General features: G+C 39.9%; 1 protein-coding gene across 3 annotated transcripts in view; it reads right to left on the bottom strand.

Annotated features, from left to right (window-relative positions):
- The window catches only part of LOC102783240 (CAP-Gly domain-containing linker protein 4), a 57,030-nt gene that overhangs the window by 8,588 nt on the left and 33,282 nt on the right, over positions 1-15,160 (bottom strand). For 2 of the 3 annotated variants that reach the window (XM_087832795.1, XM_035911393.2), the window contains exons 8-13: positions 10,607-10,742; positions 9,918-10,049; positions 5,018-5,113; positions 3,652-3,834; positions 3,400-3,534; positions 391-514 (exon numbers count right to left, since the gene is read on the bottom strand). In XM_087832795.1, coding sequence (XP_087688921.1) covers positions 391-514; positions 3,400-3,534; positions 3,652-3,834; positions 5,018-5,113; positions 9,918-10,049; positions 10,607-10,742 — 806 coding nt within the window. The remainder of the gene's footprint in view (positions 1-390; positions 515-3,399; positions 3,535-3,651; positions 3,835-5,017; positions 5,114-9,917; positions 10,050-10,606; positions 10,743-15,160) is intronic. The other variant, XM_087832796.1, reaches the window with a different exon arrangement.

Genomic DNA, 15,160 nt, shown 5'->3' with positions numbered 1-15,160 from the left:
GGTGAAACATTAAACAGAGAAGTCATGCAGGGAGAGGGGCCTTGGGCTTCGCGTTTGACGACTCAGACTCGAGTTAATCACCAGTTCAGAGAAGCCCTCTTAGCTGCACAGAGGGCAAAATCAAATATGTCAGTACTTACACAAATGATACTGTCAAAGGAGCTCATTAGTGCACTCAAATGTATTGATGAAAGAAATGAAATGCAACCTCTGGGTTTCTGGGGTCTATTGCCAAATTCATACCATCAAATCTGCTCTCAAGTTTTTAATCATTTAGAAAACATTCTTCTTTGACAAATCTGTTTTTAGTCCTGGCATGACCACTGGCAAAAACCAAAAAGGGACCGTTAATCTTGAGAAGAAAAGCAACCTTAACGATTCCAGACTCACCTCTGAACGCGAGACGGAGGAGCAAAGACTCCATGTTTTGGTGGGCAGGTGAAGTACCTCACTCCTCCCACTGACCCGTCATTTTTACCGCTCGGCTTGTCCAGTTCGATGCCCAACCAGAGTCCTGCACAGAGAGACCGGAAATCAACAAATCAAGAGGCTTATTAATAAATGAGCAACACACCTTAAAATAAAAACATCATTTTAGACTGGCGACACCAAACCACTTCTTAAAAAAATGACTGAATGATTGAAAAAGATCCCAACAACTGCTTTTATTTTATGGTGCGCTCCCATCATCCCTTTTACCAGATGTAAGGTTCTCTCTCTGGCTGCCCCTGAGCCTGCTTCTGCTGGAGTTGGTTACTCGGCTCCTGTTACAGACGCTTTCCTAAAAATCAAATGTTCTTGCTTCCTGTGGTTCAAATACAATTCTTTACAGTAGCCAAGGTTTCTCCAAGAAGGATATTTGGTTTCCAAGTGTTTCTTTAATTTGCTTTTAGCATTATTTAACTCAACCCAACATCAGTCTACTGCCCAGTGGCATTTTTGGCTCAGCTGACGCCATAAAACAGGGAGCTTTACAGTAAGTCCTCCTGGTTTTGTGTGATTTATCTCCACACAAATCTTCCTCGCTCTTAATGAGGATGTCCGACGTGTACAAATGTGATAAAATAAGATTTCGTTATTTCATTTTAATAGCTATAATGATAATAATATTTAACTGACACAAAATCACGACACCTAGCTCACGGTACACCATTTGGGAACCACTGACATGGTTAATACATCCACAGTAAATAAACTAAAGTGTGTTGGAGGGAGATTTACTTCACAAAGACATCCACATGTCAGTTCATACTTACAATATATTGGAAAACTCTAAATAGGAGAGTTTGCCCTAAATTAGGACATTCGGCAAAGGTGATATTTCACTTCCATCTCAGGCAGCTCCTAAATAAATAACTTTTTAGCTCTTAAACGTTCAATCACTGTCCTGTAAAATGATGCAACTCCTCAATGTGAGCCAGAAAGTTCAGACAATGTTTCTCCTTTCTCTTTACGAGGGCTTTAAAACACCTCGCAATGCCAGATGAAGGTATAGCCAGAATTCTAAAAATAAGTGAAGTTGCTGTGAAGTATCGAGCAGCTGCTGTTGTTTTTAGTATGGAAGCGCAGCGCTCGGTGCAGTGAGATAACAAAGCATCGCTAACACTGATTTAAGAGTATCAAAGGAAACTTAAGACTAAAATCCCTTCAAACATGATCCTCGGTGCTGTGAGATACATCACTATTTATTCATACATGACTAGTGCTGGGCCAGAACTACTACTGAAATATTAATGAATACTGTGAGCTGTTTTCTGTTTGGGTTTCAATGGCTTTTTGCTCAGCAACAGCTTCTTCAAATCTAATTTTTTTTCGCCAAGTATCTTCAGTTGAACTCAAGGATTCCCTCTGCAATAAGTTGGGAATGAGAATGCAGCTGAGTTCATCCAAGGTGGAAGACAAGAGCATAGCAGAGCTTCACTTTATCTTTATCTTTATCCATGTGAGTCATCTGCAGAGAATGAGTTCTCAAAAGTTCCCCAAAGTTCAGCAATTCAAGACAAAACTGCTCCTTCTTGATTGGGTTCATTTATTCATGTTATTTCACTGTAAAACCCCAAAACTCTGGTTTTAATTTTTGAACAATGGTCTTTTATCCATCATGTTAGGTTTACACTCAACTCTTGTCCTTTCTTTGGTTGCGTTTCAATGAGTTTATCCCAAACTACTCACGAAAAATACCAGAATATCACTTCTATGCAGGACAGGCACGTTAAACAAAAGAAAACTGTGGTAACTTTAATTCTTTATGACTGTCCTGAAAACAGCAAAGTAAGGACAGGCATGGTTTATTAAAAGGATCATTAATATTTAAGGCTTTTAAGATTTCTTTGTTAAAGTTCTTTCCAAATTCAAGGTGTCATGTACACAAAAAGTTTTTTCTACTTAATTCCATTATTTTGTTTAAAGGGCCAAGCACACGTTTCCCTCAGTATGCTATAATTCATTCATATACATGGATACCAGTGTAGAAATGTTTACTGTTGTCGCCTGAAAGAAAAGAAAAGCTGCACAACATGAAGCACAATACCACTGCCACTGACTTAAGGTACTTTTTTAAGGAAATTCCTCAAAAATGAGACTTTTATCAACTGTCCTGTCTATATCCAATACACCCAAGTTATTGTAGTTTTGCATTTTCTAATTAGTTTTATTTTCAATAAGGCATCCTTTGGAGTCACTGCAGTGATGTTTTGCATTTGCCCCGTGTCAAATAAAGACACTTGTTTAAAAAACAAACAAACAAAAAAAACAAAAAAAACTTGACATTATATTTAAATCCAAAATCCAAAGCGAGCATCTCAACCTCTCCACCTAAATAGGCGGATTTGGCTTCTATAGTGTCACCACACAACATCTTGCGTGCATCCTGGCCATGCCAGTCACCTTTGACACAGCGAAGGTATTTCGCGCCATAGGAACATTGATTGAGAACATTGATCATTTACGCTGGAAAGTTCACACTAATTTACATCTTACAATTTGTGAATAAAGCTGACGAGTTAATAAGCTGAGAAAGACATTTTTCTAATAATATCAGAATGTGATTAACGTGCTTTGCAGCTGATGTGATAAATGCCAGCATCAAACGCTGAATAATAGCCTCATCATAACATCATCCACTGGTTAGTCCTGCTTTGAAGCCTCCATCCAGGGATGGGTTGGACTGAGAAACTGTATGCTCAGCGACTTGTCACTTACAAATTAGCCACATTGCAAATCAAGCTCTGCTTCATCATTTATTATGACACTAACAGGTTTATAATTCAGAAGACGACCAATGAATGTTGTATTAAATGATATCTACCTTTAATAATTTTGCTGAACTGTGATCTCACAAAATACAAACTAAACCCATATTTTAAGTAGAGCACATGTGTTTGAGAAAATGTGTTCGACCTGGAGCAAAGTTGGTTTTCCCGTAGAACTGGACCACACCAGTTCTCTGACCGACTACCAGCACCCTCTCCCCGAGGCGCACCTCAGAGCCATCACACAGGGAGCTGCTACCTGAGGGGGTTCGGCTTCGAAAACCTGCGAGGAAGAGGAAAACCATTTGTTAGCTTTGATGGTCATTTCTCTCAATTTCACGCGGCTGATTCTGCTTAATGATGGGAAATCATGAAATACAGTACTATGAGATTATTAGACCTGCTGTGGTGCCAGCAGAAGAGCGGAGGGCTGGTGAAGGTGTTATTCTGGGACTCGGGGAAACACGCTCCCTTCGTTGCCTGGCTGGAAGCCGTTGCCTGGGCAGCGGACGGGGTCGAGCGCCCGGTCCCTGTCGAGAGTCCAGGGAAGACGACGAAGAGGAGAGCGAGCGGGAGAGGACGCCTGTGGGTGCAATGCAGAAACAAGAAAATAAGAGAAGGAACCCCTCAAAAAATCGAATGAAATGGCCAAAGCAAACGCAATAGCTCACATTAATAATTAATTCACACCAAGACAGCCATACTGCCACACACACGCTACTCATATATCAAAATGGCTTATCAACTGTTGCATCTAGGCTTAGCTGGGACATTAGCTGTCTACATTGTTATCTAAAAATCACACGGCACCAAATGCCTGCTTCTCCTCTTAATAATGAATCCACCATCCCTCCATTTGGACCTATATCAGTAACTCTAATGCCACTGAGATAATGAAGCTCAGTCTATTATTCATTTTCCATTTTATTCTTCCAAGTGTGACAGTGCCTACAGCAGCAGGATCTTGGCAATTACCACTTTATTTTATTATTTTTTTGCCTAAAAACTAAGCAGCTGTGTCACATCAATCTAAGGCAGCACACATCAAATGAGCTCAGTCTTCTGCAGTTGCATGTACCATTACCAAGCTGCAACTAAAGGGCAACATGCTAATCCCCGCCCAACACTGGGGAATGACATGGAAGACGAGGATGCCGGATTTTGCTCTTAAGAAGCTATTTGGACGCTGGACCTCATTAAGCTTTTAACTTTCACAGACCTTCACAGGCCATTAGTTCATTAAGTGCCCGACTCTGGGAAGCTAATTGATTAAATCAGTGCCAGAATGCTTTAAGAAGGGAAGATTCAGCTACAAAGTAATTGAAACCTGGAAAGAAATGTGAGAGAAACTTGTTAGCCTTTCCCAAAACTTGTTTTCAAGTGTTAGCCTTGGGTAGTTTGTCTCAGCACGGATTTAAAAAAGAGAAAAACAAAACAAAAATAAAAGACAGTTGTTGTTTCTGTCACTTCTGTGTGCATGAAGCATGCACACAGAACACTGTATGGAGGAATTTATGCAGCACTTGCTTATGCATTATACACAATTGTTTATTAAAGGCATCGCTTTAATTCACAAGGGGCAGTGCTTTGTTTAAAGAGACACTGACACAGATGGATTAGGATGCTGGATTCAAGTATTAAGGTGTACAGACACAGAAGCGGGATTTGAACAATTCCCCCAGCTTCTGCTAAAGCTCAAATACATTCCCACACTACATTCTCAGATAGGAAGTGCATTAAAGCCAGCTCAGCTATAACTCCAGTACCTGTCTTTACGATTGAGGTGTCGCCCTCTGTGTCTTGATGAGGAGCAGATGCACTTTTTTGATTATCAGGTGTGTTTTTAACAGAAGGAGACAAACCTTTCAACCCACACACACACACACACAAAAGAGACACAAGAGCATTATTCATCAGATAGCAAGGTTGGTAAATAAAAGTCATATTGACAGCTGGAAATTGTAGTAAGATTGTCTAGTCAGACAGGTTAAATTGGCTGAACTAAGGAACCCATCAATCTGACGGAATAATCTGCACCGGTGTCACACTGTATCCGTTTAAGGACGTGCCTCAGCAACCTGATTGCCAAAAAAAAGCACTTATCCTGAAAACAACATAGGTGGAACTTTGTCAACACAGTGGAGCTCTTTGCATGTAAAGCAGCCCTCCAAATGGACAAATGTCAGGTCAATTTGTCCAAACCCTGTGCAAAACACATGGGGCTGTAGTCTCAAGATCGACCGGTTGATATGCTCTTATCCAACCAAATTCTCATTCTCGGCTGCCAGTGTTACTTCCATGTGGAGAAAAGTGGTGCATCAATAGCCCACATTACTTCTGGCAGCAGGGCGAACAATCTACCATCGCAAAAGGGAGGGAAAAAAAAAAGAGGCAGCGATGTTGAAACTGTGAACTTGCCAAAACTTGCTTAATTAGTGTTTAAATGAACTGAACTTGTACTCTGAGTCCGCTCCAAACAAACTGACACCAGCTGTCAATTAGTTTGCTGGTTGCTAGTGTGACTGCACTTTGTTCAAACAAATGGCCAAAAAGTCAAGCGTGAACTTTTCCTCACCCACCCTCGCCGATGGTAAATCAAGTGGTTGAAGAGTAGGTAAGATTTCAGTCGACCAAGATTTGGTTTTGTTGATTTGAGCCCTAGAAGGGCAGTTTACAAAGTCTAACAAATTACAGGAAATAAGGAGCATTTCAAATGAGGAGAATTTTAAATGAGGAGTCTATGAAGACGCACAGTGCAGCGCTGCGTTAAAGGCAGAGCCAAAAATGCTACACTGAAAAGATAAGGCACGAGGAGGGAAGTGAAGAAATGCAAATACAGGACAGCATGACATTGCAGAGTATAAATGATACATGAATACTGAAGCTGACTTTTCATTTACTGCAACACACAATCAAATTATTTAAAAAAAAAACAAACAAAAAACAGACAAACATGCTGAGACAAGCACTTGTGTGCACACAAAGGCCTAAATGACAGTGAACACCAAAGAACTTCAAAAGCAATCTCAGACTGATTCAAAACAACAGAAAAACAGCATTTCCTGCAGAAGTACATGTAATTGTGTTTTAACAACCTTTTAGCAACAAACTGTAATTTTAAGCCTCTTATATTGTTTGCTGACTTTAAATATATCTGCTCTTTATTCAACACTTTGTTATTTTGATGGTGTGGTATCAAATATCATCATAATGAATACACCGCTCTCCGTCCACATATCCATTTTCTATTGCTTAGCGAGGCCTGGGTCACAGCGGCAGCCTAAGGAGAGATTTCCAGACCTCTCATCCACACTCTCAGCTCTGATAGGGGAATACAAACACATTCCTAAGTCAGCTGAGAGACATGATCCCTCTAGTGTGTCCTTGTGTGTGTCCAGGGGTCTCTTTTCAGTTGGATACACCTGAAAAACCTCGTCTGGGGATTCCAGAAGGAATAAACGTGCATGCAGGAGAAAAAAAAGGCACCTAGACACCCCAGCCCCAGCAGGGAGTCAGACCTGGAGGGTACGCTTGTTGGTGACCGGCTGGTGGTCAGGCCTTCCCCCCTGGGCCCAGCCAAACCCAGCTCAAATGAGCCACTTGGGACGACGCCCCCTGTGAGCATAAGGAGCCATACAGTAGGGATCCAGTGTATTGTGGATGAGGGAGTAATCGAAGGCAGGGGCTTGACAGTCTGATCCCTGGCTTTTAAAACTAAAAATTGACTGCATGGATATTACTAACATTAACAATACATTTTTAAAATATTTTTAGTTCAAAAAACCCTTTACAGTATCATAAATAGCATTTAATCCATATTAGAAATGCATGTGGTGACCTGTGACAGGCAAAAAAAAAAAAAAAAAAGGAGATGCAGCTCTAAAGACATGGTCAACTGTCAACTTTCATACATAGCATACTGTAAAACAGTACACCACTGAAACCTTACTATAAAAAAATCTGAGGGACTCTGTTTTATAATAGACAATATCAACCAACATCTGTGCATAAACACTTAATTTCTAATGAGGATTCAACGGGTACATAAAACTGTCTCATTTTTCTTTCTAGTCACCAGGACGCCCGTGTTTAAGTTTTACATTGCTCTTTGAAAAGTCATTAGAAAAATCTCAAATCAACCTGGTATTTATTGATTGCCATTTCAGTTAACATTTAGGGTGAGCTGGGAAATGCTCCCTTCAGAGACAGAGTTTGTGTCTTTCCTCTGAACTGCAGAGAAGAGACTACATTCCAACTCAGAATACCAAACATTTCTTGTCACTTGACCTTTAGCTTGCAGGGACCTCCTGGTAGATAGAGCTATCTATCCCTTCCACATCCACATAGTGGCATTCACTTCAAGTGGCAGACTGCAGCACAGACTGAGGCTTTATGAATTAAGCGGAGGTGGCTTTGTGCAGTTGTCTATGTTCTCACCACCCTTTGAGGCCTGAGTTACAGTTGACACACTCCAAGAGGGGCCAGCCTGGCATTCTGCCGTGCCTGTCTCCCCAGGTTAGCGAGACAAGGCAGTTCCACAAAGACCCGTTCAATCTATAGATAAACACGAGCCAGCAGCCTGCACTGCAGATCCAATGGGACAGTAACACAGGTGGCTCGACAAAGCCCTGAAAACTAAGTGTGTGGTCATAAATTAGTCTAGTTCTCTGGGCTGTATGAAGCTGTAGACACACATGGCCTCACATGCCTTGCATGGTACACAAAACACTCACATGCACTTTGTGATGAATGGCTGCCAGCCTATCCAGCCTGTCTATGCCATAGTTATTAAATCCTGCTTAATTGGACTATCAATCACCGAATTCTAAAGGCCTCTCAGGTCTGCAATTCCAATCACGTCCAGTTCAAGTGGCCTTCAAAACCTCTGAGTATTACACCACCCACAACAATACAGCTATAAGCCGTGGGAGTAGCAAAACCCAAAAACCATACCAAGACACAGCTTTTACAATGGCGTAGTGCCCGGACTGCAAATGTCAACAGTGAGGAACCATCCGAAGAGTGAGAGCACCGAGTTATGTCAGCAGTCAGCATTTTTTGCCTTATCCTTTGGCACTGGTTCAGAATCCATTTTTCAAAGTATTCAGAATAAGATTAATAAAATTACTATGAAAGCACAGATGCAATAAATCCATCCATGTAGTGGCATGGCTCATACTGGGTAGGAACGTTAAGAAGGACTATTTTTTAGCACAAAAGACAGGCTGAAGTCATATCTGCAGCTGATGGCATCATCTGAACACTGTGGGGTGAGTTAGTTCTCCCACAGTAGGCTAAAAGGTCCTCATGTCAGTGGGGGCATCAATTTTGGATGTTGAATGAGTGTGTCACTACAAAATCTACAAAACAACAAGTAAACATTTGACTAAACAGAAGCAAATCCAATAAACATATAGATTGCTTTTCTTTTTTTGGCAAGAAAATATTAATGGAGGCAACTATGGCAGCTTGACTGTGCCTCTTTATTACTACTCTGCTCTGCTTTTCTTAAGTGATGAAAACTATAATGTTCAAATACATTTAACTGACTAATCAATCCATGAATACAACTAACATTAAAGCTCACCTGTGTTTTTCTCTTTACAGAAACGCCACTTCTTCAATTTTTGGATCATTTAAACCAGGGGCTCCATCTACGAACCAGCAATTATCTGGTCCCACAACAAAGGGGCACCATCATCTGAAACTATACTATAATAACCAACTTCACTCTGAGATGTTGGACTTGATTGCAATTTTTTTTGACTACCCTCAGTCTTTTACCTTTATTGAATTCAATTTAGTTTTTGCCTTCAGTCTTTAATACATCAAAATCTGCCAAAAAATAAATGCTTAGCATCAATGCAGCAGCAATATTATGCTGCTGCTGAATGTTATTACCTCTACGTTTTGAAAAATTAAACTCCCATTAGCAAATCTATTTTACTTTTAAATGTTTATGATATTAGTCATATAACAGAGGAGGATTATGATCACCAAAATCACACATTATGCATTTCATTTAGTGAAACAATGGAGTAGCAATGAAGTCAGTTTCAATTGTCCTAAACCCCCTAAAGTAAGAGGGCTCCGAAATGTCAGTGGCTTCAGTAATAATGTATTTGGAACTGTGTAAATGACTAATGCTGTCATTTGAAAATATTCGTTTTCTATGAAGTTAGCACTGTTCTGTTGATTTTTTTTTAATATGAAATAAAGTATCCAGGGGACTGTACATTAGTACCTGTGGCATGCCTTGTAAAATCTTTTTCACCTGCTCTAATAAACGTTCACACACATCGCTGCCCCAGGGCTCACCCAGCTAGTCAGACTCCCTATCTTTGTAGTTCAGGTTTTGATCAATTTAAGCCTTTTTTATTAGAGTATTTTATGGCAGAGATCCTGAGGTAAGACTTAATTTCAAAAACAACGCTACCATGACTGTCTTTGTCGCAGTGTTTAAGGTCTGTCAGGACCTGAGCACAACTTCAGTCATAGGAACGAAACCATATAACCATAGAACGACATACAACAACAGACACGTCATTCAACTGCTGTGACTTCTATCTACAATTTAGAAGGTTGTATAAACAAGATCAAGCGCACTGCAGACCCAACACTGATTATCTGAATTTAGCAGCAACACTTTTATCGCTTGTTTCTCACCTGTGTTAATCTTGGAAGTAATCCGAGACAGGTCGATGCGACGAGGGGGACGCACGGGTGTAGACTTCTTTGTAGTGCTGGTTTTATGTCTTTCCAAAGGTTTGCTTATCTTGGACAGTGGAGCAAAAATTCCTATAAAAGTAGAAAAGGCTCTAAGCATAACCAAGTAAGAATATCATCACTGACGAGACACAGAATGAGGATAATCTAAATACATAAAAGGGCAGCATGAAAGAGATTTTCTGTGCCAAGATAATAATAATAATAATAATGGATTAGATTTATATAGCGCTTTTCAAGGCACCCAAAGCAAGATACATTTTAAGTGCTAAAAACAGAATGAATTTACTGACATTTGGCCAAAAGGTCAAATATTATTTCCTATGGTTAGATCAGACGCCACTGAAACACTGACCAGACAATTTAAAAGGTCCAGGAAACGATTATGTTATTATGTGAACTGCAGTCAGTGTGTTGCTGCTCATGTCTGAATGCAGGAGAACACATAAAAAAAGTCTTGTTTGATCATTCAAGTTTGCTTTGTACCATTACACTATTTAATATGGGCTCAAAACATAAAAGCTACACTTTTAGAGCCTAAACAGTTGGTAATCCAAGTTTATAATCTAAATAAGGGAGCAGTTGTGTCTGTCATTGTTTTTGCTTTCAAGCACCGAGGCGTGACCTACCATGTTTGTTTCGACAGTTGAAATACTGAACACCTGCTACCGAGCCATCGTTCTTCCCCTCTGGTTTGTCCAGCTCCACTCCGGCCCACAGGCCACCGGAGAACTCGGTGCTGCCGCAGAACCGCAGACTTCCAACCTGTGTTAATGAATGTAAATGTACCACAGGAGGTCAAATAGAAAATATGGAAAACATCAACAAGAACTAAACTAACTAAAAGAACTGGAACCAGCTCTGAGCACTGGCTTAAAGATAAGATACGAGTTTTGATTAGCAAACCACACAACTTGGCACAAAGTATTTCCTGGTACGGCCTTAGAGAAAAGCATGCAACACACACACTACAGTGGTAGGAGCCTTCAAAAAGAAGAACAGGGGCAATAGAAGGTGGCTAGTTGTGTACATCAGTGTGCACACATTAAGAATATCAGAAGAGGCGATTAATCAAATGCTTTTACTTTTGAGTCCTAAAACAGTAAGCTCCCACAGGTGATTAAGTATACTGCCAGATCCACTGCATTATCATAGACCGAAGACCCATAAATCTGGTGTTCACAGAGAAGCTGGTCATGACAGAAAATCAGCAGCAAACTGAAATGAAATTATGTATTTTGAAGCACATTACATAATCCCAGATGGTAGAGTTACTTAGAGTTTGCAAATATGAGACATGAGTTTGAAGAGCAGGAGCTCGTTGTTCTAATGTTTCTCCACTACACAATAAACTGCTGCCATCAATACCACTGGGCACTAAAGCCAGCCACATCACTTATGTTAACGGTCTTCCCACACTCACCGACTTTAATTCATCTGCAACCATTTAAATGGTAGATGTCAGAAACCTTAAAGCTTGGGTTTACTTGCATAGACAAATGCAAGAAATTCAGACGTCTTTGACTCAAGAAAAACTCCCCCAGTGGCTGTTTGCAGGTTATTTTCACAAATTCACATTTCCATAAAAGTATTAGGACTTCAGTAACACTGACTTTTTCAGCATGATCTCTCCCGTGGCCCAATAAAATTGTACAATTTTAACTCATGAGCCCTTAGAGTGGAAAAGGTGCTCCCTAATCTAATAAGAGTCAATTTTTAAGATATCACTTTCATAAAAGTGGAGTTATTTAAAGAATGACTACAAATCTTTTTGATGTAATGGGGCCTACATCATTTATTTAAATAAAAAAAAAAAAAAGTTCAACAGCACCACTTTAAATATCTAGTTTGTTTTTCAATGAGTTTGAGGTCTGAGCACACTCATTACTCCCTCTTCAATGAGGAAGGGTTATGAGAAGCGGGCACATCTTCAAAGTCTGGGCATGAAGGGTATCGTGTGCCTTACAGACTGGGCACATTTATTCAGTACAGGGGTATATAAATAAAACTGACTTTACTCATGAAGTCCTAGATTATTTGTACAAGGGTAACGGTGTCACTGCAAAAATTTCATTACTGTTTAAATTTCATTACTTTCAATCATGTTGGATGTTAGGTGTCTGCAGAGAGGTAATACTGAAAGGAGCAATAGGTAGCAAGAGGTAATTGAAGAGTTTTAACTTACAAATCGTGCAACTCACATCAGCTATAATGTCACGGCTTACACGGATGGTTTGTGAAACAGATCTCCTGAGATTTAGTGCAGTAAAAAGGATATTCCATTTAACAAAGCTCAATTTAATTCCTCCTATTAGATACATCACTGTTTGCCATTTTTCATTACTCCGGTCGTCTTCACGCGACACTCTTTCAGCATGAGGACAAAGAAACTTAGTAAATACTCTGCTGTGTGAGAAATGGATGCAGTTCCAGAAGTACAGAGCAGACCCCATAACTGTCAAAAAAAAATTGTCTTCGGGGAAGAAAAATGGAAAAGCTGTTAAGTATTAGTGATGTTGAATTACCTATGACTGCCATAAAGTAAGGCAATTTTGTGCCCGTGGCGCTGCACTCAGTGTCTTTCACCTGCTTTGTTAGGTCACATAAGGTGGACTGGGCCCATGCTGTCAGCCCGATGATTTCAAATTAAAACACAAAGCAGAAAGAGAAAGATTTCTGGGGTCCTCATTTAATTTTAGAGCAGAGACACCATGTAGCAAATTGTCAGAGCTGAACAGTGCAATGAACTCAATTAGAAAAATGAATTGTATTTAAGCTATGGGGCTAAATACCCTTCTTATAAAAGTGTGATCCATTTCAAAAGGATTGCACATGGCTTAAGGTCCCAGCATGGTACTGCATTGGTAGTCTGTAGGTGCTGTGCACACGTATTCACATGCTGTCACTGGGAGACTGTACAATGTTAAAAGAAATGTGGATTTTTTTTTTTAGTACTTTGTTCTCGCGACCGAGCCAAAGTATGAAAACACGTACACACAAAAAAAGAAAAAAATACTTCTTTGTAGCAAATTGAAACTGCTATAACTGTCCTTTTTAACCATCAGTGCTTTTTTCGGTCTTTGATGTTTCATATGTCTTTATTTCAGCATTACCTGGTCAAGCCAAGCCATCTTTTTAACCAATCAACATTCAACTATGCACAGCATCATCACTGTCAGGCTATGTGCTAATGGCTTTTTGGATGTTGAATTCCCATGGAATCTCCCTGTGAGGAGCCAAAGAGCTATGAGAACTGAAACCAACACAGTACCATGAATCCTATTTTACAAAACTGCAAGGTTACTGATTAGGGTAATGACCAGTGTTGGGAAGGTTACTTTTAAAATGTATTCCATTACAGAATACAGATTACATGCTCCAAAATGTATTCTGTAACGTATTCCGTTACGTTACTCAATGAGAGTAACATATTCTGAATACTTTGGATTACTTAATATATTATCATGCTTTTTACAACTACATGAATGTACTATTGCTGTGATTTATTACTGTTACTGAAGGTCCGCGGCTCCGAACCGTAGTAAAGGGACCTCTGGCTAATACGGTGGGTTCTGTGTCTGGCTCGTAGCTGAAAACTAGCTTTACTTTGTTGTCTGGGTCAACTTTGCTAGCGAGAGACAGAGAGAGGCGTTGAAAGGCTGCTCCAACGGAACTTATTGTTTTTGGAGGAAAACACGAACACGGTGTACAGTCGAGTCTTAATAGCTTACTTACAACTGGGCTCGTCAGGCACTCTTCTTGGCTGCAGTGGTTATTATTATATTTACATGCTTCCAGCTCCCGTTTCTGCTCCGTGACAGCTCGTACTTTTCCTTTTTCTCCCTCCCTCGCTCACAGACACATAACACGTGTATGGCAGTCCATTCTCCCTGCAGCACGGACTACACTGCCTATGATGCTACATTCTTTAGAGCTATACCTGTAGCATTCTGCCTATTAGCTTAGCACAACAACAACAAAAAGGCATCTCTCTCCCAGGAAACACGCAGAGAGAGAGAGAGCGTTGCCTTGTAACCATGGCAACCGTAACGCTGCCGCCTGGAACAACAGAACGTAGCTGTCAAACAAAACCCAAACAATCCTGACCCACCACAATATGAAACAAGGAAGTACCGCCGTGTAATCCATTTATTTCAACAAAGTAACTGTATTCTAAATACCACCTTTTTAAACGGTAACTGTAACGGAATACAGTTACTCATATTTTGTATTTTAAATACGTAACGGCGGTACATGTATTCTGTTACTCCCCAACACTGGTAATGAGTAACACTGCAGAGCTAATGGCAACCAATACAGAAATTCAGAGCTTTTTTGCCATTACTCTCTTGCCCTCCCTGGGCTGTCAGAACTCTTAATGCAAGCTAAGAGTGTGTAAGGACTTCCCCAACACATCCACCCTGACACTGCTGTTAATCATCTATGTGCAATATCTCAGTCTTTCCATGTTCTGTGCAATATTTTTGGCCCATGTGCAATTGTTTTGGTCCCAGTTTCAATGTTTCCTACACATACACCATGTATATAGTTTCACTCACATATGTATACATATACACTGTTTTTTATTTTATTCTATTTATTTATTTATTTTCCGCCTTCGTTGTATATTGTTTTCTCTTCTTCTTACTTTAGCACCTTTGTGGTTCAGCTACCCAATTTCGCTGTGCAAGAAACTGCACAATGACAATAAAAAGCTCTAAGTCTCTAAGTCTCAGGACCCAAATCTGTACATGCATCTTTGCCATACTGCCTTACTTAACTGGTTAAGAATTAATTGCATCCGTATATTTATTTTTACTTATTATACAGTGATGTTATATGTCATACTGTTACAGCTTTGCCATTATTAATCACCTAAACTGGTGGTTTGTTGCACTTTATCCCCTCTTCCTTTAGACATTACTTGTACAGTACTCTTCACCACCTATTCTTTATATCCATCAATGTTTTTTTTCTTTTCTTTTCTGTACTTTGACAATTTGTTGCCAATTAATGCCTTCCCACAATATATCTGTCATTCCTCACACCCACACGTCAACATCCATACTTTTCTATCTTAATGCAGTGTGCTGTATATAAATGCGTTATAGTTACACTGTATGTGTTAGAATTATGACCAAAAAAAATAACTAAAGAGGACAGGGCATTTTTTAAATGCTAAG

This window comes from Neolamprologus brichardi, chromosome 19 (assembly GCF_056152115.1).
Source record: "Neolamprologus brichardi isolate AB-2024 chromosome 19, ASM5615211v1, whole genome shotgun sequence".
Classification (NCBI taxonomy): Eukaryota; Metazoa; Chordata; class Actinopteri; order Cichliformes; family Cichlidae; genus Neolamprologus; species Neolamprologus brichardi.
This window is presented reverse-complemented; position numbering and strand designations above follow the sequence as displayed.